The 25,293-nt window shown below is 49.8% G+C and overlaps 10 protein-coding genes across 10 annotated transcripts; 6 read left to right on the plus strand and 4 right to left on the minus strand.

The window, feature by feature from the left end:
* Positions 1–457: 457 nt before the first annotated feature.
* FPOAC1_009338 (uncharacterized protein) lies at positions 458–1,959 on the plus strand (the record flags this gene model as incomplete). The annotated part of the gene is made up of 2 exons (XM_044853765.1): positions 458–723; positions 786–1,959. The coding sequence occupies 2 exons, from the start codon at positions 458–460 to the stop codon at positions 1,957–1,959; spliced, it is 1,440 nt and encodes a 479-aa protein (XP_044706435.1).
* A 2,176-nt stretch (positions 1,960–4,135) lies between these two features.
* On the plus strand, positions 4,136–5,012 carry FPOAC1_009339 (uncharacterized protein; the record flags this gene model as incomplete). Its single annotated transcript, XM_044853766.1, has 3 exons — positions 4,136–4,208; positions 4,268–4,842; positions 4,902–5,012. 3 exons carry the CDS (start codon positions 4,136–4,138, stop codon positions 5,010–5,012), a joined length of 759 nt encoding a protein of 252 aa, XP_044706436.1.
* Positions 5,013–6,065: 1,053 nt separating this feature from the next.
* Positions 6,066–6,953, plus strand: FPOAC1_009340 (uncharacterized protein; the record flags this gene model as incomplete). The annotated part of the gene is made up of 3 exons (XM_044853767.1): positions 6,066–6,086; positions 6,182–6,265; positions 6,387–6,953. 3 exons carry the CDS (start codon positions 6,066–6,068, stop codon positions 6,951–6,953), a joined length of 672 nt encoding a protein of 223 aa, XP_044706437.1.
* Positions 6,954–6,993: 40 nt separating this feature from the next.
* On the plus strand, positions 6,994–7,956 carry FPOAC1_009341 (uncharacterized protein; the record flags this gene model as incomplete). Its single annotated transcript, XM_044853768.1, has 1 exon — positions 6,994–7,956. One exon carries the CDS (start codon positions 6,994–6,996, stop codon positions 7,954–7,956), a length of 963 nt encoding a protein of 320 aa, XP_044706438.1.
* Positions 7,957–8,841: 885 nt separating this feature from the next.
* VPS74 (Vacuolar protein sorting-associated protein 74) lies at positions 8,842–10,347 on the minus strand (the record flags this gene model as incomplete). The annotated part of the gene is made up of 5 exons (XM_044853769.1): positions 8,842–9,081; positions 9,126–9,185; positions 9,234–9,685; positions 9,751–9,997; positions 10,087–10,347. 5 exons carry the CDS (start codon positions 10,345–10,347, stop codon positions 8,842–8,844), a joined length of 1,260 nt encoding a protein of 419 aa, XP_044706439.1.
* Positions 10,348–12,973: 2,626 nt separating this feature from the next.
* On the minus strand, positions 12,974–14,002 carry FPOAC1_009343 (uncharacterized protein; the record flags this gene model as incomplete). Its single annotated transcript, XM_044853770.1, has 1 exon — positions 12,974–14,002. One exon carries the CDS (start codon positions 14,000–14,002, stop codon positions 12,974–12,976), a length of 1,029 nt encoding a protein of 342 aa, XP_044706440.1.
* A 531-nt stretch (positions 14,003–14,533) lies between these two features.
* FPOAC1_009344 (uncharacterized protein) lies at positions 14,534–17,796 on the plus strand (the record flags this gene model as incomplete). Its single annotated transcript, XM_044853771.1, has 3 exons — positions 14,534–14,557; positions 14,611–17,563; positions 17,645–17,796. 3 exons carry the CDS (start codon positions 14,534–14,536, stop codon positions 17,794–17,796), a joined length of 3,129 nt encoding a protein of 1,042 aa, XP_044706441.1.
* A 288-nt stretch (positions 17,797–18,084) lies between these two features.
* On the minus strand, positions 18,085–19,260 carry FPOAC1_009345 (uncharacterized protein; the record flags this gene model as incomplete). The annotated part of the gene is made up of 1 exon (XM_044853772.1): positions 18,085–19,260. The coding sequence occupies one exon, from the start codon at positions 19,258–19,260 to the stop codon at positions 18,085–18,087; it is 1,176 nt and encodes a 391-aa protein (XP_044706442.1).
* An 891-nt stretch (positions 19,261–20,151) lies between these two features.
* On the plus strand, positions 20,152–22,256 carry FPOAC1_009346 (uncharacterized protein; the record flags this gene model as incomplete). The annotated part of the gene is made up of 4 exons (XM_044853773.1): positions 20,152–20,703; positions 20,757–21,456; positions 21,512–21,996; positions 22,050–22,256. 4 exons carry the CDS (start codon positions 20,152–20,154, stop codon positions 22,254–22,256), a joined length of 1,944 nt encoding a protein of 647 aa, XP_044706443.1.
* A 947-nt stretch (positions 22,257–23,203) lies between these two features.
* On the minus strand, positions 23,204–25,255 carry FPOAC1_009347 (uncharacterized protein; the record flags this gene model as incomplete). The annotated part of the gene is made up of 1 exon (XM_044853774.1): positions 23,204–25,255. One exon carries the CDS (start codon positions 25,253–25,255, stop codon positions 23,204–23,206), a length of 2,052 nt encoding a protein of 683 aa, XP_044706444.1.
* Between the last annotated feature and the right edge of the window lie 38 nt (positions 25,256–25,293).

A 25,293-nucleotide genomic window follows, 5' to 3' on the forward strand; every position in this document is an offset into this window, starting at 1 on the left:
CGAATGGTTTATTTAAAGCCATCACATCACAGGGCGGCCGTTGTCAAGCCATGTATGCGTGGCTTCGCTTGTTCCCGTCTCTATAAGGAAAAAAGATAAACGGACTGCTTAGACGGCGTTTCCGCTGAGAGTGGTGATAGTAACAAGATTTCAGAGCGACAAACAATAATTTAAAAAATGTTATAAATAAATCAAAGGACTATAAATTGACCATGTATTTTGGTTAATTACTCCTCCACTTTCTAATTTGAAGTCGGTTTTTTGACTAAGTACTAACCCAGTCGTTAACTACTCACTACAGGCATCTTAGTGAGATGGCATTCCGCCAAACGCGTTATCACCAAGCGGGTTCCAATAACCTTGCCACCCTTACAACCTCGTACAGTAAGCGCTTCACCTGTTTTCAAGTTCTGTAACAAAACTCATATAGCTTCTATTGTCTCTAGTTTTATCAACTATGTTCGACCAAACTTCAGGTCAGGTCTTTACAGAATATGTCATGTCTCGAGGAGCTCTCGCCGAATCTGATGACGACTCGGCAGATTGGAGTCGGCGTCGCCCATATCCCTCCTTCACAGCTCGTGGGCCGCATGGACCTCGTCCTTTGGTAGATATAGCCATCAGTGTCCTTGCGGATAACATTGGCAAGGTTCGTTCTGGGGCACATCTCGAGAGTATTCCAAGTAATATGCTATGGCGCATTTGGCGGTATCTAGAGGCCAGGTCAGTTGGTGTTGCGGATGGCGCGGAATACCTTGGGGTGTATAAGACTGATTCTCTACTAGAGGCGTGTGTCTTCATGCATGGAAGATCTTCTCAAAAATCCTTCTGGACGATCAGGATGACAAAACTCTTGGACTGTACCGCTTTCGGCAACATATCTGCCGTCCTGGCACCGATCTCACCCGCTATACCCAACCCTTAACAGCACCACCCACAGACTTCATTACGCACCTTGTTCTCACGGGTGGATGCTCTTTCAGCACTCATGATCTGCTATGTCTAGCTGATATGCCTAATCTTGGTGCTCTTGAACTCATCCAACCGGCCGATGAGCTCCGGATTGTCTTCCCACGCGTCTCGGATCGTCTCGTCCGGGGGTGGACTGAGAAGAAGGACCCGTTCCCCTTGTTGCGCATATTAAGAATATGGGGCGATCAGTCCACAACGCATGAATCTCTCGAGTGGGTATCCAAGTTCCCTTCTCTCGCTCTGTACGACGTCATGGGCGCAAGGGAGGATTGGACTAGGAGCTACGAGGCAGCATTGGAGAATGGGTGGGAACAAGACGACGCACCATCCGGGTTAGAGGACTCATTATTACGATATCTCATGCTATTCGCACCGCTGGAGGAAACCAGGAGTAAGCCTCTTCGTGACCTTGCGGCGAGTATCGACAACGACTTGGTCTCCTTATGTAGCGACTCTCGATGTGCTGTCAAATTCGTCAAGGACTATCAAGCACCGCCTCTTCTCGACTACCTTACAGATACAGCAAAGGTACAGACACCCTCATGGGATACTGATGCCGCATCTCGAGAAGCTCGTGCATGTCACGGCGTTGCTTTCGAACCCTGGGCGTTTTGGCTATACTCCTTTTTAGGACAATTAAGTTCGGATCAAGACTTGGAGGCTCGTGGTGCTCGTCCCTCCACAAAAGCCGTCGCTAGTCCTTTTGTTCTGCCTTCACGGCCACTTGCCTGTCTTCATCTAGGACACAGTTCTCGGTATGGTGGTATCGGTACGAGACCGTCATATGTCAGTAGAGGGTTGTTCGCGACTCGAAGATACACTTTTGCACGAGACGCTGCAGGTCGAGGTACAGCGAGCGCAAAACCAGCGCCGATTCCTAAGAAAGGACCCAGCCTGGTAGCTTCGGAACGTTCGGCGCCTGTTTTGGCGTTGAGGAAGCAGAAGAGGAAAAGACTTGATGATGTCCTAGAGGCCTTCTCAAGGTGAAGAGGGTTTGGTTTTGAACGCCTTGATGCTCCTTGGGCATCGTCCCACCAACAAATAACGTTGCTTTCGTGATCTAACTTCAATCACGTATATTTCCACTCCAAACTCTTGAACGTCACTGACTTGTATCCCTGGGAGTCTGCAAGTGGTTTGCGTACAGTGATATACTCACACGCTCATCATAAAGAGAGCATGAGTAAAATACTAGCCAAGTTTCATAAAAAGATTAAGCCAATGGAAGGTATGGGGTCAAGGCCATCAACAGATATCAAATACACAAGGAGTACAGGAAATGCGAGTCGCATTATGAATCTAACATATATGGAAGACATTAAATATCTGTCTTGCTTGCAGGATGAGAAAGGCAATGTCTGAAGCGAGCATAGTACTGCGTTGAGCCACACTGTATTATAGAAGGATATGGAACGCTCCGAATTGGAGAATAATACTAGGAAATAGACAGCGAGATGGGTTTATTAAGAATAATATTCTAACAAATTTCGGTCGTGAAAACCCGCAGGTAATAATTTGTTCTCCATCTTGTATATGTAGGTAAAAAAGACATGCACTTACCCTATACTTTGCACTGAAAGACAAGTGACACCTGCGCCGGGTGGTCAAAGAAATTTCCTGACACTCATGGAGTTCGTGAGCCGAGAAGCGACCGGGTGCGGTAAGTCTGAGCGTTCACGTTGTGAAGCCGTAGACTCCAGAGATGTAGTACTGAATCACTCCTTGCGGATCATCATGGACAGTCTCTCATAATTGTCAAGATGGCCGTTTGAAACCAGGACAAGCCATAGAAGCAACGGTTTAGCCCGGCCCATGTACATATTGTAGGAGCGGACAGCAGCCGACGCATAGTTTTCCATGGCTGGGCACGTCCACTCACTTTAGGTACTACGATATTTGTCGCATCTCAGAAAACAAAAGAGTGTTAAAAGAAGTGGTATGTACCGCGTCAAAATTTCTCTCTCCCAACGCAGCAAAAGCTACAAGCAGGACAGAGGGTAAGTGTCAGCGGTGAATTCATCTTTCCTCCAGTTTCCCCTCCAAGTACCCCCATGGTGTAATGGGAGCCAGAGTGAATTTGAAGGATTCAGTTTTTCTAGTAGGTTGAAGAAGAAAAGAAAAAAAGAAATCAAATTGCGGCTCGCTGGATGTGGTTTTGTTTACGTGGGTGGGGCATCTGGGAGAGCGGATGCGGAATATTGATGAGCCGAAAGATCAGGGTCCCTCCATCGACCTAAGGCGGCGCGAAGCCACTGACTGAGTTTGTGATTTTATCAGGGTCCCATTGGATTATCGCGGGAATTTGCTATAGCTGCTTGAAAGGCCCGACCGCGTCATGCACTTGCACCAATATAATTTTTTGAGGCATAGGAAGCTTGTCGATATCTCGTGCATCATGGACAAAAAAGGCTAACAACCTGTCATGCAAGCATCCATACACAACAGGTACATTAGCAGTACTTGCATGCTTTAGTGCTACGATAAATGCCAACGACAAACTGGGAGTCTCCCATTCGTCCAATGACCTCAACGGCCTGTGGAGTTCTCGGCTTATCCTGTTCCTGACTCACAAGTCCTTTTTGCCTTGGCTTGACTTAGGTACGTCAGCTCCATGTCGTACAGTCGCGACAATAAATGGATACACCATCACATGATTCTAAATACTTTAGACAGGTGTTTAATAACAAGAACATAATATATATCTAGTGAACCGTGTGTGAATAGAATAGTATCCCTACTGGGCACAATAGAAGGGTTATCCCTAAACTCATTGGTATGATGTGTCTTTATGCTTCTATTTCTTCCCTCTAAAGCTTTCCTATTTGACACAATATGTCCTGCATAAAGCATATGTTATTAAAACCTAAATTAGCATTTGGAAATATCAGCGCCCCCGTTAATTCTTGGGTAGCACATGTAACCCTTGACTCATATAAAAAGCAGCCCCCCGATAGTTCCTGATTCACAGCATCCCTTGATCTTTGAACTTTCTCGATCAAAAAGCTGCTTCCGTCATTAGCTACCCCGCTACCCCGCCTCAGAACAAGTTTGATCAGCAAACAACATCCCGTTCCAAATAAGAGATAATCAACAAGAATCCTAACAAACTTGCTTGACTTCGTGAAAATTCACCTCACCTACAAAATATCACAAACCGCCCATCATGGCTCCCGGTGGTCCCCCTGGATCAGGCTCTCGTGGCCGAGGAGGAAAATTCAGAAAGCCCGCTAGAGGAGGTACGTCTGCCCTTTATCATCCGCGCCCCAACGTGCCACGAGGACACTAACAAGCGTAGGCGGCAAAAAGTTCTCTCGCGATATTCGACCTCTTGATGCCGATGGAAACGAAGTCAGCATGTGGGCTGTTGATCATGATAAGGAAGACGATGACGAAGAGGACTCTTCTGAGGAGGAATCCTCCGAAGAGGAGGACAGCGATGACGCTGCAGATGCCGGTCCTGCCCAGGAACTTACCCAAGAGCAGTCGCGAGAACTTCGCAAAGCCGAGAAGAAGGCCCGCAAGGAGGCAGCGATAGCTAGATCAAAGGCCAAGACAGTCGAGGTCGGCGATCTACCCTCAAGCGACTCCGACGAGAGCGCCAGCGACTCCGACGACGATATGCCAGCTAACCCCAACCACTCCAAGAAGGCACGCAAACAAGCTACCGAGGGAGTCGATGAGCTTACAGAAGACATGGAGAACTTGCAGGCGGCGCCTACTCGACGTGAGCGCGAGGCCCTCGAGGCTGCAGCGGCCAAGGAGAGGCACATGCGCCTGACAGCCCAAGGCAAGACTGACGCTTCCAAGGCCGATCTGGAACGCCTTAAGGCTATTCGCGAGCAGCGTGCCCTTGATGCTGCCCGAAGACAAGTGAGCTTCCCGATATCAATGTTCGTTTCAGCCGGATTGTTTGTACTGATACTGTTTAGGCTGAGCGCGAAGAGAGGGAGGAGCAAGAAAAGGTGAAGAAGGCCGAGTTCGAGGCGAAAGAGGCCCGCAAACGAGAGGCTGCCCTCGGAAAGAAAGGCAAGAAGAAATAGAGGATAGATTATGACAGACTTGACGATTATGATCAATGAATAAATCCTGCCTGTTTCCTGTTAGAGCATGGCATTGTGTGACATGTTCTAGATGCGATTTAAAAAGATTGTTTATGACTGGAAAGTCTATGTTCATCTTCGGCACTTGTGATAATGCTGTGGTGTTGCAGTGTACTGATGTGCTTAGAATGATTGCTCACACAAGCCGTGTCCTCTTTCTGACCCAACGTTCCATCGCAAATATGGTAGAATAAATTTCTCAGGAAACATATGTATTGAGATTGTATTGAACAGTCCAACTATCTATATTCCCTATTTTCATTCCTCGCGTAACAACGAGCCGGGCGTTTAGGCTTGATGGTATGTTCGCACTCTCCATACCAAGGAGCAGTAGAGCATAATTGAACTTGGAGGAACTTTCGAATAGACAGGCTGAATTCAATGTTATAACTGTGAGTCCTTAGTAGAAGCCTGACAATGTGCAAAGACCAAGATGAAAAGCCAGTAGTTCTTGAACGTCAGTAGGTATCTTATCGGTCTCGTTCAGTGGGAAAACTACCTACCTAGGTATTCTCAAATTCCAAGAAGACAAACGTAAATTAGCTATGTGCTTGTTCTTTTCAAGTTAAAATCAAGGTTGGTTTAATCGTGTACACATGCAAGGAACATGTTAGTAGGTTAGTAGTCCATGTCTCTGAGCTTATCATGAGGCCCCCAAAAGCCCAATATTAGACCCTGAATATGCGACATGGTGTAGTTAGTCGGTAGGTACGTATCTCGGCCGAATCACGCTAAACTTCCAATGGTGGATCGACCGCCTTCAGGTAGTTCGGGTTTCCCCACACAAAGTGCAAGGCCCGGTGGTTAGCAGGAAAAAAAAATTACAACGATCCTCCCCAAAAAATCGAGGCAGCAAATCGCCATCAGAGCCTTCTTTTTCCAACCTCTTGTTATTGTCGAGAGCGACAAACCATCTCGACAATTGCTCCTGACCAATATCCACGATCATTAGATACCTTTCGGTGCTTGATCTGACCTAACAGGGCATTTAATATGGCCGAGTCTTCAGTAAAGGTACGTTCTACCAGCCGCCCTATGCCCCGCCTGTCACATACAAGTTTTGGATACATGGCGATAGGAAGTATTTAAGCTGACATTGACTATTGTAGGACCGCCTGCGGCTACAGTCAAATGCCTTTGATGGAATCCTGAGTCTCATACCTGCCAAGATGTACTACGGTGAAGATACAAGCGTATGTGAAGCGAACCTGTTTTCGATTTGTACACATCTGCTACCTACTTGATTATACCACATACCTCTCGTCACTTTATGCTCTCCATAACAAGCGCGACAAGAGACTAATTCGACCATAGGATCAATGGAACAAGAAGAAGCAAACCAAGGAGGAAGCCGCCGCCGCCCGTCGAGGAAAGCTGGATCCTGATAGCGAGCTGAACCGAAACGCCAAAGAGGTCATGGATGAGCGTGCCAAGAACAAACGTAAGCTGCGCGAGATGGAGCAGCAAGATGAAGCCGAGGATGATGGCGATTGGGAGGAGTACGAGCCGGTTCCCGGTGTAGACAGCGAGAAGCCTGGCGAGGGTCTCAAGGCGACCAAGACCGAGAACAACAAGAAGCAGAAACTTGACGAGGACGAAAGCGATGATCATGAGCCAGAGGATTCAGCGGAATCAGCCGGAGCGACCCAAGGTTCCAAGCTCTCAAGGAGAGAAGAGAAGAGAGCGGCCAAAAAGGAAAAGAAGAAGGAGAAGAAGACCGAGAAGCCAGAAAAGAAGGAACAGAAGATGATCAAGGCAGAGACACCCAAAACTGAGACAAATGCTGCGCCAGCACCCACACCAAAAACTCAGAAGCAAGCCGCCAAGAAGCAGGCAAAAAAACCCTTCCACCAAGGTGCAGAAGCAAGAGGAGGCCAATGAGGAGGAAAGAACAACTGGCGACGACGTTGAAGTCTTGCCAATGGACATTTCTGGCATGGATGAGACGAGCGGTAACTCAAGTCACGAATCCGAGCCACACTCCCCAACGTTTGACACACCAGCCCCTGTAGAAACAACCACCGACCCTGCTAGCACTACTACCTCTATCTCATCAACCATCGCTCCTTCCGAAAAGCCCAAGCATATCAAGCTTCCCGCCGACACTACCGCTATCCGAGCGCGTCTTGCTGCCAAGATCGAGGCTCTTCGTGCTGCCCGAAAAGCAGATGGCCCTGATGGAAAGCCTATTCGCACACGCCAAGAGCTTATTGAGTCGAGACGAAAGAAGCAAGAGCAACGAAAAGCCCACAAGCAAGAGATGCGTGCGCAAGCTAAGCTGGAAGAGCAACGCAAGCGCGAAGAGGCATTGGTGTCTAACTCGCCCGGTATTATGAGCCCCGCTGTCGAGCTCGACGAGAATGCTAGCAACTTTACCTTTGGTCGCGTTGCCTTCGGCGATGGCGCTCAGCTCTCACGCGACCTCGGTCATGTCCTGACCCAGGGAAAGAAGAAGGGGCCTTCGGATCCCAAGACGGCCCTCATCAAGGTTCAGAATCAGAAGAAGCGTCTTGAGGAGCTCGATCCTGAGAAGCGAGCCGATATTGCCGAGAAGGACGTCTGGCTGACAGCCCGCCGTCGCGCAGAGGGCGAGAAGATTCGTGATGATGAAGCTCTCCTCAAGCGTGCTGTCAAGCGAAAGGAAGTTGCCAAGAAGAAGAGCGAGAAGGCGTGGCGCGAGCGAGTTGATGGTGTCAAGCAATCCCAAAAGGACCGCCAGCGCAAGCGAGAAGAGAACCTGCGCGCACGCCGCGACGATAAGCTTCTAGGCAAGGCCGGTAAGAAGAAGAAGAAGGGTGGTGCCGCCGGTGCTAAGAAGAAGGGTCGTCCCGGCTTCGAGGGCACCATGGGCGTTGGAGGTGGAAAGAAGGGTGGGAAGAAATAAGCTTGAGGAAGAGCAGAGGTGAAGAAAAAGATTGATTGATTTATTTTTTTTACTCTTTGATATAATCAAGATACACGGCGCTGGCGGAGTTCCGGTCGGCAAAAAGGAGAAGAAGCATGAGAACGAACTGCAGGAGTGATGACGCTCAAGACGCATTTGATAGTGTTCATAATTCATTCGTATTTAGACATGAAAGTGAAAGAAAACATGTCTGGACCACCCAATAGCAGAAGTCGTTAAACTCAAGCCCAGTAGTCCAAATTCCAAGTATTTTTCCCCCGGACATTTTCATCCTTTCTCCTGTTGTGACTACCAACCCCTTCTCTTCATGATCGTCATATAGAGCCCAACATCACCAGATGTAACACAAGTAGCGAGAGAATAGACCAAATGTCCTCAGAAAAAACAGGCGCCCTCATCATATAAAAAAAACAGAAGTTGTCTGTGGTATTTTTCTTTTCATTACAACAGATAACACCAAACCCAGTTTCAACGACAAAACAGCAACGGCTACGCTTCACGCATCGGTCTGAATCTCGTCCCTTATCCCTAGCCTCCCAGAAGCACACCAGCACACAGCAGACATATACACAACAGAGTTCGAGTTCGAGTCAGAGTCATCCCGTCCATCTCCTTTTTTTGTTTCCCAAAACCGGTAAAAAGAGGAAGAATAGATAAGCCTCGACAAAAATAAAAAGGACATTAAAAGAAGTTTTGGGGTGGATTAGAAGTGTGCAGACCGCCAACAACACTTGTTTAAGCACACACCCAGAGAGGTTCCCGCTGAGGTAACTAGTCAATTGGCCAAGCTCCAAGCCCTTGACGCGTGGAACGAACCACAGCCCGGTTTAGTTGAGTTGGGGCAAAGTTCCAATTTCCCTTGAATTACTCCATATTGTAGTGATTGCGTGTAGGGGCTCGTGCTGCTATCGTGTTTGTGAGAAGGGGAGCCATGAGAATGTTGTCATCAAAGTCATGTCGTGAAAAAGGTTCGAAAGAGGGATTAGGATCGGATAGTTGAAACGGAGATTTGGGGGAAAGAGCTTGGCCTGACTGGGACGTCAGATAGTCGATCGAGGATGTAATCCAGGCATCATGTTTGGCGATAGCGGATACGCATGCAACCTGCGTCGATACGATTATAGAAGGGAGTCGAGTCGAGTAAAGACACTCAAGCAAGCTGAAACAACCTCGAGCTGGAGCTCCTTGTCTTTACCGCTGTTGACCTCCTGTAGCCAATGTCAGTTATGAAACCTATCATGAAACGAAATACCCACCTCGTTGATGAGTTGAGGCAAGTTGGCCCCAACGCCGTTCTGTGTGGCCTTTTTGCCAAATGGCCATTGACTGTAGTCAGCAAGTAGATCGTCGGTCTGCGCAAAGGCTCTCTCGCGAGCCTCATGACCAAGAGATGCGAGGGCATTCTCGAGAACATTGGCGGCGTAAGCGGCGCAAACCATGGCGATGGTGCGCATATAACGGAACTCGAGCGACTCGGGTAGGAACTGGCTACCGTTGAGGACGACGGTTCGTTGGGTAAGGACAGTGCGGACGCGGCGACGGATCTCCTCCTTGGCACCGCCATCAGCGACGGGATGGGTGGCCATGTCGAAGAGGAGGAAATTGCGCTTCTCGGTACGGAGGATGCCCTTGTCGACAAGGCCCTTTGCGAGTCGTTCTCGGACCTGCTTGAGTTGATACCCGATCTTCATCAAGTTCCAGGTCTCGCCTATTGTGCGGAAAGGAGTCAGCGACGTTGTTAAATTTAGCAGGGATATTGCTTGAGGGACGTACCGCTCATCAAATCAATCCAGGTTGCGACGCTCATCTTTTCGCTCTGCTTCATCATCTTAAGGGCTTCGTCGAGGAGAACCTCGCCGGTGAGGGTGTCGTCTATGACTTCGATGTTGCGGTCTGCGAGGGGGAATCGGCGTCTCGAAGCGTCCTTTTCCATTGCAATGCGACCGCGGAAGGCCAGCTCGATGACGATGCATCCTCGCAGGGCATAAGAAATGTTGTCGTTCCAGAAAGAGAGGTAGCCCTATAAGAGGTCAAATGTTAGAGCTTTCTGTATTGTGTCGTGGTGCCCGAGAACAAAGGGCACGTGTAAGGGCATATATGCTAGCCTACCTGCTTATCCTTGAGGCCAAGTAGCAACACCTCCTCCATGAGAGTGAGCTTGGGCTGCTTACTTCGCTCAGCACTCTCGCTAATGTCCCGAGGGTCGAAAGCGATCTTGTGGCCATTTTCTGAGTTCTCATAGCTCGTCTCGGGACCGTTGTCCCTGGCGCTGGGTGTGCTCGTTCTAGGGGCAGCGCCATTGCTGGAGTCGCCTTCACCCGCAGGTCCTGCGCCGCCCGCACCGCGGCGTCGCGTCAATCCCGAGGACATTTCGAAGAGGTAGATGTGTTTTGTCTTTGGTGTCTGGAGGGGAAGAATCGAAGGCCAAGGGGAGGGAGCGGCGGAAGCAGCAAAGCCTTTTTTTTTGTCGAGATGAGGTTGAAGGGGGTACAGCACAGCACAGCACAGTACGGTCTAGACTAGTAGTTTGAGGTCAGGTCCTGGAACTTGATTGATCGAGCTGAACGGGGCTAGTTGCGCGGCCAGATTTAGGGGTTTTGGGGCTGGGGGCTTGGAGCTCCGTACAGTTGTACAGGATTGCCCTGTACGGAAGTCAAAGGTAGGTACCTTATTAGCAGCCCGCGGTCGGAGCCAATAGCTGGGCTAACTAAGCCGTTATTGTTGAGGGACAAGACCTAACCTTTTGCGCAAGGGAGGGATTATTGATATGAGAATGCCAGTTGATTCACAATGTCAAAAGAATTGATCTAATCCAATCTTAACGTTTTTCCTTGGGAAGTAGCTCCAAAACTGACCGATGTTGTATTGTTGCTTTTCTTCTCTGGTCAGGCACCTAGCAGGATCCAATGGTAAATTGGTAACAGTCAGTGATGGAAATAGCCAGTTAATATTTATTATGGAAATCAATTGAACATATATGAAAGTTACTCGTAGCCCGGGAAGATTGAGGCTTGCCTAGAAAGAGGTCGAACCTGTGATACAAGAAAGGTGAAGATATTCCGGCGTCAACCACATTTGAAAAGGGGATTTCCCTCTCGCGGGACAAATGTATGGTGCAGGGAAGGAAAAACGACTGATTTTGACACCCATCAGGTTTTACCTCCCACCTATCAGCCTAGGTACCTATTCATGCCAGACTTCTCAACAGGAAAGACATCCCCTTACTTGAAGGTATTCCAACCGGCCTCTACCTTAGTAATTACTTCATGCAATACCTAGTAGTTACTTACCTACTTACCTACCTACCTCCTAACTTCTTAGTACCTATCTTCGGAAGGGTGCCTAACTGATTAACCCAACTTTTGCAGCCAACCACAAGTTGAGGACCTCTTTTTAACGTCCAACCAGGATGGTTGTTGATCCTCAATCCTTCAGAAAGGTCCATTCTTTCTGGAGTCTGTCAGCATTCTGCCTTACTCAGACCATGTCTGCAGAACTCCAAGTTTCATGTGACTGAGCTCCAGATGAAGCAGCCTCACTTATAACAAAGAAATATCAATTCACCGCTCTATATCCAGTTCCTTCAAGCACGAAACTACCTAGGTACCTGTATTCACGAAGTCAAAGTTTACCTAGGAGGCAAACTCAAAGCTCCTGCTTGCCCTCTTCTTACTGGGATTCTCCGCAGGAAGCAGGTGCAACTCAAGTCCACCTTCCACAGGCTAGGCTAATACGTGGATGCACGCTTGTTAGTCAGCTTCCGAGACAGGACACGAATCTCCACCACACACAATTTCGACTTCATACCATCACCAAACATTTGCCCTGAGCTTCTGATAGCTGATTCTGGCTTGAAACGCCGTTAATCCGGGTGCAGTTGTTAAGGCCAAGCCTTTGAGGTAACAATCCGAGCTTACTGCAGCAACACGTCTCTTCGATTCGGATTCTCCAGTGTCATGGCCTCCTCGCAAGGTTCTTCTTATCCGCCATGGATGATCCTGACCATCCTAACCACGAGACCCCAACATATACAACATCGATGTTGAACATGCCTTTTAAGCCAAATACTGGAACACACGAACCAAGAACGTCCGGTTCTTACCTTCTGGTCACTATCCAGCTCCCTGAAGTCAGGGCTGCATGAGCAGCCTGCATATGAACATCGGGTTATATGTCATCTTCGTATGGCTACAATGTCTCTTTGGCCAAGCTGACCTGAGCTGCATTTATCTGCCAATCTTGTCTCCGAGGGCATTTGTTTGTTCTTAGGAACTGCTTTTGTTCAGCCTACCAACGACTGGTAGTGGCATGTTTATCAACATGGTGCCGACCTTGTTTGTCACCAGGACTCTTTACTAATCCAATCCGCACCACAAGCCGACTCGAACATATGATTTTCGATCCCAATACTTAGACTTTATTGTGGGTAACCGGGGTGCTTTTTCTCGCCAAGGTACCAAAGTATCCGCCAGCCGCACGCCAACTGCATCCCATAGCTGCAACGCGCCCAACAAACCTTTATGTACCATCATAACTTCACATCCATCGACAGCGGGGGGTCCCTGCGGGCACAGTGGTGTAGGGGATTCATCGCTTAGGTTTCGGCCTGAGGGATGATGGTTCGAACCGCACGGCGGTTCGAACGTCCTACGCCATGTGCCCAACGCAAACCCCCCTCATAGGACCTGTAGAGCCCCTGGCCTTGTCAGCGTCTGGGGACGCCCAGCCTGACTTGACGACCGAGGATCTAAGGATGGCCAAAGAAATATCCCAAGCGAAAGCACGGGACGCGCAGTAGGTTTCACGCTGTCATCAGAGTAGGAAACGCTGGGCGAATGATTTTTTTTGTTGGATTTTCTAGTTATTTCTATGTTTATATGATCACCGTGACTGTAAATGCTGAAACTGTAAATGCCGTTCTATCTTCATTAAATTGAATAGACTATACTGCGTTTTCATACTGCCTCCCTTTTTGATATGCTTGTGACTATGCCCCTTATGAAGGCAATGAGCCAATACTCTTCTTCCAAAGATCGTCAAAGTCAATGTTCTCTTGCTCAAATAAGTCGCGGATCTTCTTAGCTGCAACCTCTTGTTCCTTGGGACCAAAACCACCAGGCTGTGTCGCCTCAAATTGCACGGTTTCGACCCAGCGATAAAACAGGTTTTCCTTTCCAAGTTTGGTAAGTGCATCCCGAAAAGCAAATACCTGTCGTCGTCGCTCGTCCTCACTCGAAGCGTCGCTACCACGGACATCGTAAGACATCCAACCGTAGGCAGCATGGTGAACAAGAACGGCACTTTTGAAAGCCTCAAGAGCAAGCTCCTTCTTGTCGACTAGACGGTGAGCAATTACCATGCGTGCCCAGTCGAGATCCCAGTAGGCGTTCATCAGAAGATATCCAGTCTTTTGCTCCTGAAGAATAGGGGAAGTTGCGTTGTCGACGTAAGAAACCAGGATCTTCTTAGAATCCGCATCGTCTAAAACATCGGTGAGAGCCTGGTCCCATTCTCGACTTCGACGCACGTAAATCTCCTGGTCGCGAAAGCCAACCTGCCACCGCCACTGGCAAGGGTTACCACGAGCTTGTCCGGCGACGAATTCAACAGGCCACGGCCAAACGAAGATGAAGAGAATAAAGTCGATAAGCATAGTTCCGGAGCGCTTTCCGATCTCCCAGGCAATTTGAGTCCATGTTGAGTTTGTAGTATCCCAGGTTGTCTCGTTTTCATGGCCAAGACCTGTCATGAGCAGCTGCCAGTACCAGGGGGCAATCCACCACATGCGTAGAACAAAGAGAAGAACGACTACAACGTTCATACCGATGGGTACAAGAAAGATCTTCCGCTTAAATTCGGCAGGTTTGTTGTCTATGTGTGTGACGTAGACGTGCTTCTCATCTAGAGACTGTATGAATGGCTCCAGAGCTTCAGGGGGCCGCTTGAAAGGTGAGGGAGGAGCTTCATTCTTTTTATCGACGAAATGAGCACGTTTTTGTTTTCCTACTCTCTTGTTGGGAGCCATGGTGAGTATAGTATTTGATTTTTGTATGTGTTTCGTGAGGTGAAACCCGATCGATGTGTGGTGAGAATGATTAGGCAGGAGGTTGTCGCTTCATTGGCGATTATGTGTTCTCGAAGAATGTTATGAGCGTTCTAGTGGTTCCACAAAACCTGGATACTGTCCTGGACGTGGACACTGGCGCTCTGTAACTTGTCAAGGAAACAATGGGAAAAAAAATCCCAAAAGAACTTGAGCATGTATATACAACTACTCTGTCTTGTAATAATGAGTTTTTTGAAATTTCCGCCTCCATCTTTGTTCACTGATAAATGCTCAAAAACCTGACACTTCAACAGGCATTGTCCTGCATTTGATCGCCTAAGAAGTAGCGGACAATCCCGGCGCCGAGCGATGACCCGCTACGGCTATCAAGGACTTACTCCACTAAGATCTGATGGATTTCTACACTTACAGAGGGCACTTTAGCACATTCGTTTCAACGTCAATGTCGAGTTGGTTTTGCTTCTGGCCTGCCAATCCCTTGCCGTGGCAATGTTGAGAGCTCGTGCTTTTCAGGTCATTATCACATAAACTCTTCTCTTACTCTCAAGTAGCTTACAAAATCATAGGAACGCGGCAATTCCTACGTATGCGCCTTCTGCCGCCACAAACTTTCGCCGAGGGACTCACAGCTTAGAGATCGTCATGCTTCCAGCAACGCAGCTTCAACAACATCCTCCAGAGCCGCCGGGTTATCGTCTTGCAATTTTGCACAAATATCTGGTGTGCGCTACCTTTCGACGACTTCTGCGCTCCGAGGACCTAACGATGGTGGCAAGCCGGGTGGTTTCCCCGGCGGGGGGTTTCCTGGAGGGTTTGGAGCTGGGTTGGGGTCATTCGGAGCGTTTGCAAACAAGCCGGTGACAGAAACTACAAAACAATCTGTCGAACTACTTCCCCACGAACTTGAAGCTCGTCAGAAGATGGGATTACCTCTCAAGAAGCCACCCCCAAAGCCCGTCCAGGCACAAGCGAAGGACAACGCCAAGACATTGCCAACTCCTCAGAAGGTATCTCAAAATCAGGGCCAAGGCAATGGAAAAGGCCTAGAGAGAAATCAGAGGGCAAACGGAAACCAACAATCGGGTCGAGTTGACGACAGGAACAAGAGCAATACCAAGCAGAAGCAGCAAACGCCGCAACCACAGCAGAGCCAAGAGGTGAAGCCTTCGTCTAGCCCGTTATCGAGCTCCATCCTTGCCGAAGCCTTCAAAACAGACAGAGCACCAGCGCCAGTAGCGACACCTAGAGCTTGGTCCTCCAACGAACCTCCCAAGCCAGCCACCCCTACCTGGGGAGCTTTTAGCTCTCGAAAGATCGACACGCATGTACCTATGATGCAGAGCCAGGCCGAAGCGAAGCCCGCAGAAACGCTGCCAGAGGCACAACCCCAAAATCCTCTTCCATCAACGAGCCGGGGTGGCAGCGAAGCTGTGTGGGGTCAACTGAAGCGCTCGAGGAGATCAGTCGGAGAGAAAGCAGAAGGCCAAGAGGGTGGCTTCTGGGACGAACTTGAAACTCGGGTCACAAACATTCGCAACAGACCTTCTCCTGCCCCCGAAGTCACCGAAAAATACCAATCTGCACTTCAAAGCGATGGCTCATGGTCCCCGGAGGGCCAGCAGCCATTGGAAGACCAACCAAGGCGCAAGTCTCGTTTCGAGATAGAGGAGGAGGAGGAGCGCAACAAACGAGATAAGAAAAGCAAGCGCCCAAAGAATGTACGTCAGGACAACTACGAAGACGATGATATGGATGAGGATGCGATTAGACGGTGGGAAAACAGACAGCGCAAGAAGGCTGAAAAGGATGCCAAGAAGCACCTGGAAGCTGCCGCCGAAGCCGCACCAGTGCCTATCTTCCTCCCAGAGTACATCGGTGTTTCCAATCTCGCTAGTGCTCTTCAAATTCGTATTGCAGACTTCTTACACGATTTGGAGTCTATGGGCTTCGAGGAAATCACGGAAGAAACCATAATGACTGGCGATACGGCTGCTCTGGTTGCCCAAGAGTATGGCTTCGACCCTACGGTGGACACAGGTTCTGAGCGTGATCTCCGACCTCGACCAGCACCAGAAGATCCATCCTTGTTACCCAGCAGGCCTCCTGTTGTGACAATCATGGGCCACGTCGATCATGGAAAGACTACGCTTCTAGATTGGCTACGAAAGTCTTCGATTGCTGCTCAGGAGCATGGCGGCATCACACAGCATATAGGTGCATTTATTGTTCAAATGTCGTCGGGTAGCCAAATCACTTTCCTTGACACGCCTGGTCACGCTGCGTTCCTGTCCATGCGTCAAAGAGGTGCTAATGTCACAGATATTGTGGTGTTGGTTGTTGCCGCGGACGACAGTGTTATGCCACAGACCCTTGAAGCACTGAAACACGCCACGGCTGCCAAAGTTCCTATCATTGTTGCGATCAACAAGATTGATAAGGAAGATGCTCGAGTCGACCAAGTCAAGGCTGATCTTGCTCGACACGGCGTTGAAATTGAAGACTATGGTGGTGAAGTGCAAGTTGTTCCTGTCAGTGGAAAGACTGGCAAGGGCATGGAAGATCTTGAGGAGAGTATCGTTACGTTATCTGAGATTCTCGATGTTCGTGCTGAAGTAGATGGCATGGCTGAGGGCTGGGTCCTTGAATCGAGTATCAAGCACACTGGCAAGACTGCTACAGTGCTCATCAAACGAGGAACCCTGCGTATTGGTGATGTCATTGTTGCTGGCAAGTCATGGGCCAGGATACGAGGTCTACGGAATGAAGCTGGCGTCGATATCCGAGAGGCACCACCCGGAACTCCTGTTCAGGTTCTTGGCTGGCGCGAGCTCCCCGATGCCGGTGAAATGGTCCTCCAAGCACCTGACGAGGGCAAAGCCAAGACAGCAGTTGAGTATCGCGAGGAAATGGCCGAGCGACAGGAAAGTTCCAAGCAACTTGCCGAACAAGAACAACGCGAACGTGAGAAGGCTGCTGCAGAGGAAGCCGAAGCAGCAGCAGAAGAGGAGGGTCTCGAAGGGGAGCCTGCCAAGGCTGAACCTGGCATCATCTTTCAAAACTTCATCGTCAAGGCTGATGTCGCTGGCTCAGTGGAGGCTGTATGTGGCACTGTTCAGGAACTTGGCAACAATGAAGTTCAATCGAAGCTACTACGGTCTGGTGTCGGTGCTATTTCGGAGTATGATGTTGACCACGCTGCTGCCTCCAAGAGTATCATCGTTAACTTTAACATCCCTATCCTCCCGCATATCCGCCAGCGTGCGGACGAAGCTGGTGTTCGCATAATTGACCATAGCGTTATCTACCACGTTGTTGACGACGTCAAGAGCGCTCTCTCGGATCTACTACCTTATAATATTACGCACAAAGTGCTCGGTGAGGCAGATGTCCTACAACTGTTTTCTATCAACATTCGGAAACGTTTGTCAAAGAATATTGCTGGTTGTAAGATTCGCAACGGTGCTATTAAGCGGACGTCTACAGTCAAGATCATCCGTCGCGGAGAAGTTATTTTCGATGGTAAGTCAAAGCATATTCTCTCATTCGCTTCGCTGATAGCGATATATCTATTGTCCTTTGATTTACTAATTCAATTTGCAGGTAAAATCGACACGCTCAAGCATGTCAAGAAAGATGTCATGGAGATGGGCAAGGGCACTGAGTGCGGTATCGGTCTTGAAGGCTTTGAGGACTTCGAGATTGATGATCAAATCCAGACATATGAGGAGATTAAGGAGAGACGATCACTGTAACAATATCATTGTAAAACATGCACGAATAAGTAGGAAACAAAAAAGGGGGTCGGTTCTCCTATGGGAGTATTGTATAAATAGTTGCCTGATATGAGGATATGGTCTGATGAGAGAAGAATACAGGATTTAGATGCCTAGACGGACAGGATATATACCAGACATCACTTGTAACATACGTTTCATCAATGAAAAGTTGCAATTTCAAGAACCTTCGCCCGCCATCTAGGGCATTCCGATTGTCGCAGGTTTAAACCCTTTCTTACAATATGTATATAGCCAATATACGAATCAGCTTTTGTAAGGTGCCCCAACCGCGTTTGAAGAAAACGTTCTCGTTGTCCTAGTAGCTTGAGAACGCTCCTTTTCCAACTTGGCCAGGCCTATACGATCCGTGACGGGCGTAGCCTCGATGATGTTGTCAAACTCATCGTCATCGTCGTCACTTCCGCTCCTCTCGTTGTCTGAATCAGGCTGAACACTGGGGTTGGGCTTGAAATTCTGCTGCTGCTGATGCGGGTTAGGAATTGTGGCAGGTTTCTTGTCTTCTTCGTTGGGGTTGCTGAACGTCTTCGAGGCAAGTACTTTGCGACGGATTTCGGCCATTGCGTCTTCGTCATCTGAATCATCGGATATTGCGTAGCGGTCCTTCTCTTCATCTTCCTCTTCTGGATCAGCCTTGAGCGGTCTCTTCCCAAGATAAATACCATCCACGCTCCCGTCTTCCTCCTCGCTGTCCTCCTCCTCATCATCCGAGTCGTCATCGGAGGGCTCTATGCGTCTTCGATTTGTGTTTCCGCTAGTCCACATATCGTCGTTTCCTTCCTCTCGACTCTCGGCATATTCCCTCTCTAACTGCTCCATCCACTCTTCCTCCGTCTTTTTCATCTCGGCCTCGTCGGCACACGCCGCATATCGTTTGAGCAAGGTGGAGTTGATTTCGAGGAAGGATGGACCGTAGGAGAATGGCGCAAGAATCTGCTCGGCCCAGTCTGGGTGGCCACAGATATAAAATGCGGCAGCCAGCGCCTCAACACAATTCAACCGCCAGGGCTTGCCATAGTTGACTGTGTTCGCCGCAACAAGATAGGGCAGCAATCGCTCGCACTTCCCGCCGACTTTGTTCCATTGAACTTCTTGCGTTCTCGCCCAGGAGCATTCCACAACAGCGGCGCCGAACTGATCCATGATTTCGCGATCGGCAGGGGAAACGGTACGTTTGCCATTGGGTGTTATGATGACTCCGTTATGGCGTTGGCCAAGGTGAAGATCGCGCATCATTCCAAGCTTCATGAGCTTCTTTCCTGAACAGCGCTTAGGGTCGCAATGGCCTAGATCCCAGCACGCAGCCTTGAAGGCTGGGCGCGAAGATTCAGAGCCGTCTTCCTCATCTCGCCGGGGTCCTCGACGTGGGGTAGGGCCTCCCTTTCTGCCCTTGGAGGTGAAATCTTTTTTATGGCGAACCATTTTGTATGGTGAGCAGTAAATGTTTAATAGCTGTAGGATCGTACAGTTTGTACAATCGATTGTGCAAGTCAGATCAAGGGTTTAAATTTTGCCTCGAAAAAGTGATGGATGATGACAATAAGTACTAAGGTATATGGTGGGGTAATGGAACTTATTCAGTTCTTTTTAGACTGATTTGGTGAGGGGCATTCAGCCCGCGCATATGGAGGCCAATGGATGCTTGTCACGGGCTGCAACCAGGCCCGTTGTTTTCATGGAAGGCTTCAGCAGCGGCAAGTGCACTATGACAACCGCTGTAATTGAACAAGGGTGAAGCCCAAGTGCTGGAGTCTATCACGTGGCTGATCTACTATCCAGCAGCGCCACACTGCCACACTTTACCTTAGTACAGCCTAGCTCACCATCATCCTACTAAGGTAACCTCTAGGTCATCGTGGGTGGTGCTAGGTGTCTAATTCCATATACGTTGTTGTCCCCCTGGCTCGCAAGTACATGACTTGATCAACAAAAGAGACAGTCTAAGACGGTACAAGGCAACGAGCTGATGGCCTCTTCGCTCAAGTTTGGCCATTCTGTCTCATAGCTGGAATTTTCTGTATTCTCTCTTTGTCTCTCCAGGCCGTTTCCGTCCCTTGAATCGTAATCGGTCAGGCACTACTACTATCAAGCTCCAGCTTCCCCCCGCCAAACGTCAGGCCAGGCCAGGCCAGTTCAGTCCAGGCCAGGCCAGTTCAGTCCAGTCCAGTTCAGTTCAGTTCAGTTGACCAGCTCACCCTCCGTAGCACTACCTCCTCATACTGTACACTTTTACTACCAACTCGCGCGCGCCAAAACACCTCCAAATATCTTCATCATCATCTGCATACTCGTTGATTCCGTTCCTCCTTCTCAATGGAGGCCGCTTCTGCTCGCGCCGCGGCTCGCGACCGCTGGGGCGATTTGCCATCGTCCAGCCGAACCCCCTCCCAGCTCCAGCGCTTCGTCCAGGCTGCCTGCAGTCCCGAGAACTACGAACCAAATCTCGCTTTGAATCTCGAAATTGCCGATCTTATAAACTCCAAGAAGGGCTCTGCTCCTCGGGAGGCTGCTACTGCCATCGTTAATTACATTAATCATCGCAATCCCAACGTTGCTCTGCTCGCCATTGGGCTTCTCGATATTTGTGTCAAGAACTGCGGGTATCCCTTTCATCTACAGATCGGTACCAAGGAATTCCTCAATGAACTTGTCAGGAGATTCCCCGAGCGTCCGCCGATGCGACCTACGCGAGTCCAGGCAAAGATTCTCGAAGCGATTGAAGAATGGCGAGGGACGATATGTGAAACGAGCCGTTACAAGGAGGACCTAGGATTTATCAGGGATATGCACCGGTTGCTGAGTTATAAGGGATATGTCTTTCCCGAGGTGCGAAGGGAAGATGCTGCTGTTCTAAATCCAAGCGACGTAAGTCCAAGAGCCTTCACCTATGCGTTTTCTGTGCTGATGACATCAAATAGAACCTCAAATCTGCTGAAGAAATGGAGGAAGAGGAGCGAGAGGCACAATCAGCCAAGCTTCAAGAGCTCATTCGTCGCGGTACTCCTGAGGACCTCCAAGAAGCCAACCGCCTCATGAAGATCATGGCTGGCTACGACACACGATCAAAGACTGACTACCGTGCAAAGGCCGCTGAGGAAGTTGCCAAGATTCAAGCCAAGGCACGATTACTAGAGGAGCGACTGGATTCCTTCAAGGCAGGCGACAAAATGGAAGACGGTGATGTTTTCAGTGAATTGGCTTCTGCCTTGCAAAGCGCACAACCTAAGATCCAGAAGATGTGCGAGGAGGAATCCGACGATCATGAGGCCGTTGCCAAACTCTTGGAGATAAACGATAGCATACACCGAACAGCCGAACGGTACAAGCTGATGAAGAAGGGCGATATGGAGGGCGCGGCCAAGGTTGCTGCTGGCGCTCCACCTCCCTCTTCCTCCGGGACCGCAGCTGCATCTTCAAGTGCAGCAAATGAGCTGTCGCTTATTGACTTTGATGCCGATGCTAGCAACAGTGCTCAGTCGGGTAACGCTCCAGCTCCTGCTCCTGCTCCTAGCGCTGGAGGTCTTGAGAATGATCTCCTTGGTCTTGATATCGGTGGCGGAGAGCCTGGCAACTTCGGCCAGGGCGGCGGCATTGCTCTGGGCTTTGGTGCCAACCAGAGTAAGTTGTGGTAATCGAAAGAATCGCGACTTGTTAGCATACTGACTCATATCAGACATCCCGGGCCCTGCGCTTCTATCTTCTATGACCCAAGACAACTCTGCCAGAGGTCAGGTGTCAACTCCAACGCCTCCCCCCTTTTCACAGTTCGCTTCTTTCTCACAGCCAGTCTCCCAATCAACCACCCCTCAGCCTCCTCCTCAACAACAGCCTGCTCCCCCATCGCAACCCGCTTCTGACCCTTTTGCCATGCTTGGTGCTGGAAGCATGACCTCTCAGCGTGCGTCTCCTGCGCAGCCTCAACAGCAGCCCGTTACAGTTTCCAATGATGATGATGAATGGAGCTTTTCTTCCGCGCTGCCCCCGGAGCCTAGCAAGCCCAAGGAGCACCAGGCAACTGTTAGCAACACAAACGTCAAGGTTGAGATGATTGCCAGAAGAGCTCCTGGTAACGAGAACGCCATCAACATCATCTTTGCATTTTCCAACAATGTACCACAGCCTATCAGCGAGCTTCACTTCCAGCTCGCTGTTACAAAGGTAAGCATATCCATCCTACAACTATTCATACTAGATACTGACCTCTGTCTAAGGGCTACGAACTCCAGCTCAAGCCCCAGACCGGCCGTGATCTCGCTCCCCAGCAGAGCCGTGGCATTACACAAGAAGTGCAGGTTTGGCACGCCGGTAACCGTACTCAAAAGGTCACAAGCGCCAAACTGAGGTGGCGCGCCTCCTACAAGATGAGCGAACAAGCTGTGAATGAGATGGGTGAGGTGGCTGAGTTCAGCCTCGCATAAGAGCGCTGTTGTTTTTTCTTTCTACTTGGGAGTTGAAGATATTTAGCATACATGCTGGACGAAGGTGAAAGAGTGGGATAGTGGTCGCTAGAGAGGAAGATGAAGTAGCTTCTCTATGGGTTAGGGGGGTTAAAGAGGACAGAGATAAGAGAAAAAGCGAGTCAGCAGATCTTTTCTGATTTGTCAAGTGAGCAATTTGCCTTTGATATTTTGCTTTTTGTGAACAGCAGGCTTTCAAGTGGCCTGGAGGCGGAGATAGACAAGATAGAGCTTAACCATTCAAGAGAAAAGATGTTTTCGATACAGCCGAGTGCCAAAGTCGAAGGCAGTACCTCGTCCAAACAGCTACAAGTCATACTCGCACAAAGTACATATAGCCAGACGTCTTGATTAATTGGAAGGTCGTTTTACCAAGTCATGAGACTGTTCGTCATTTTTACAATCGATAACTTCTACTCTAACATCTAGTTTCAACAAAACAGTTCTCTAGACGCGGAAGCCACCGAGACAGTCCTGACGCCTTTTGTTCTGCTTCAAAACCCATCGTTCGAGGCCAGATGGTTGTCATCCCTGGTCTCTTTAATCATGACCTGACACCGGTTCAATGTGCAACCATGGAAACGCCCGAGATCCCAAAAACAAAGTTCATGCACTCCAATACTCCCACAAATTTGAAATCGTCGAAAAAGACGCCATACCAGGCCAGCTATGCTCCGCAAAACAAACATCAAGAAGTAAAAACAAAAGACAAAGAATACAAGTCCAATGAAAAGAGTGAAAGGTCTTGTGGCAGCTCCAAGTGCAGAAAGGTTGTGAGTGATCCGGAACCTCGATTAAAAGCACGTCCCGTGCTAAAGCATTATCGTTTCTGTTTGAGGGCGTTTTTCTCAATATCGACGTTGGTGAGTAAGCTCAGAGTGTTCGGCGAGTATTGACTTGATCGCCGCCTAGGCGCCCAATTCACTGACGGCAAATGATGGTGTGGTAGGGTTCAGTGAATAGCCACTATGGGTCGGTGTCTTGGCCATTTGTGCCATGGTCTCACGCTCCGCCTTCTCGCGCTCACGCTGCGCCTTCTCTTGTTTAGTAATGCGAGGCTTCCTGGTAACAGAACCGCCGCGGGATCCTGGGCCACCTCCACGACCAGTGCCACCTCCACCTCGGGTTGATGCACCTCTGCCACCTCCTCGGCTGCCTCTTCCACCACGCCCGCGCTTGGGGGGTCCCTCTTGACTGGTACTTGTTAGAATGGAATCGAAACGGGTAAAATATGACGATACATACCCAGCAGTTGGCTTTTCAACCTCAGGCACCAAAGGGCCTGAGTAAACAAAGAATCCATCACGGCTTGCTGCCGCCTGTGCTTCCCATAGAAGCTCTGAATCGTCCACAAAATCATCATCAACATCGTATTGGTCCTCTTTGAAGTTGCGCTTCTTCTTGGGCTTGGCTTGCGCATCAGCGCCGCTGGTTACACCGTTGTCGGGGTTGCTACCCTCGCCATCCGAGAGGTCAACGGACATTTCGTCGCCGGATTCACGGCCAGACTCAGCCTTTTCCAGGGAGGCGGCTGCCGCAGCGATTCGAGCCTTACGATCCCGGTTAGCGGCCAAACGGGGGTGAAGAGCATCCCATCCATATCGGTCTTCGGCCATGCGCATGAAATTGACATATCTGTTCGTTTCTCCGGGTTGGATAGGTACACTGAGGATAATGGTAGGGGCTTGGGCTTCTTCGCCCGGCTTGGCTCGACCAAAATCGAGGATCGAACGTCCTTCACCTTCCTGCATGTCATCCAAATTGTCGGTCTTGGGCGTTGAAACTCCAGTCTGGGGTTTCTGCTTAGGCGATGATTTCTTGACAGGACCATTAGAGATCGTCGTAAAGTTAGATTCTTTGATGACGGGACGTTGAACTGGAGGCGGTGGAGGGGCAGGATCCTTCTTAGGTACTTGCACAGGCGGTCGTGAGGAAGGAGCTGGTGTCGGTGTCGACACTGTCTGGGGCTCTTTCGATGGTGATGGAGGTTGGGAGTGCTCAGGTGCCTGGAAGCGAGGCTGGTTCGATGGTGGCTGATACGGGCTGCGTGATTCAGTTCCGCCAAGAAGACTTGCGATAGTCGGCGAACGGTTAGGCATCTGAGAAGGAGCCCGTGGTGACCCAGAAGTTGAGTTGAAAGAGTTATGGGAAACCATTGTCTCGCGCACTGGATCGTAGTTACCACGAATAGGATCATAACTCTGGCCGCTTGTCCGCACAGGAATTGATGTAGAACTGTTGGATTGGGACTGTGGTTGCGAGGAAGGCCGTTCAGCCGGAGGGTCCGAGTTCAGGAGGCTTTGCATAGAGCCAAAGTGCTCTCGCTTCGCCATCTTGGGTGAATAACGCTGCTCTGGTTTGTGAGATGATGGTGTTTGGAGGTGGTGCTGAGCAGGTGACGATGCTGAAAGACTAGAGGCGTCGGCGATATGTGACTGAGCCCCCATGGTAACCCCAGCCGCGACGAGGGACTTGGAGTCTGAGGGAACATCCTCTTCACCATCACCAGTGGCGGTCTTTCTCTTTCGTGGCATGGGCGGCGCATTAGGATCGCGGGGCTTTCGGGGCTTTCGTGTGGCCTTGGCTATATCGGCGCCGTCTGAGGTTCGTGGTTTTACAATAGTCCCCGGCTTACGCCCCGGCTTCTTTCTAGGGACACCTGCGGCAGTTAATTGTACCCATTGGTTATCGACTAGTGCATATCGTCTAGCAGGTCCTGTGCCTGGTTGCGGCGGCAGAGGAGGTCGAGGTCGGTCACCATGGTTTTGGTGGCCGATGTGTTCATATTTACCGTCGCTAGAAACGACGACGACTTCATCGTAGTCTTGTGATGGGCGACTACTCGAACCGTTCCGTGATGGTGAGCCGGGGTCAGAAAGCGATCCGGAGGGAGGCGAAGAGAGTTCGCCGGCTGATGAGTCGTATCGCGACATAGACGTGTCGCCGACTGGTGCAGTCATGCCGAGAGATGACGAGGCAGCGAACAGCCCTGAGAAGT

This window comes from Fusarium poae, chromosome 3, assembly GCF_019609905.1.
Source record: "Fusarium poae strain DAOMC 252244 chromosome 3, whole genome shotgun sequence".
NCBI classification, from domain to species: Eukaryota; Fungi; Ascomycota; class Sordariomycetes; order Hypocreales; family Nectriaceae; genus Fusarium; species Fusarium poae.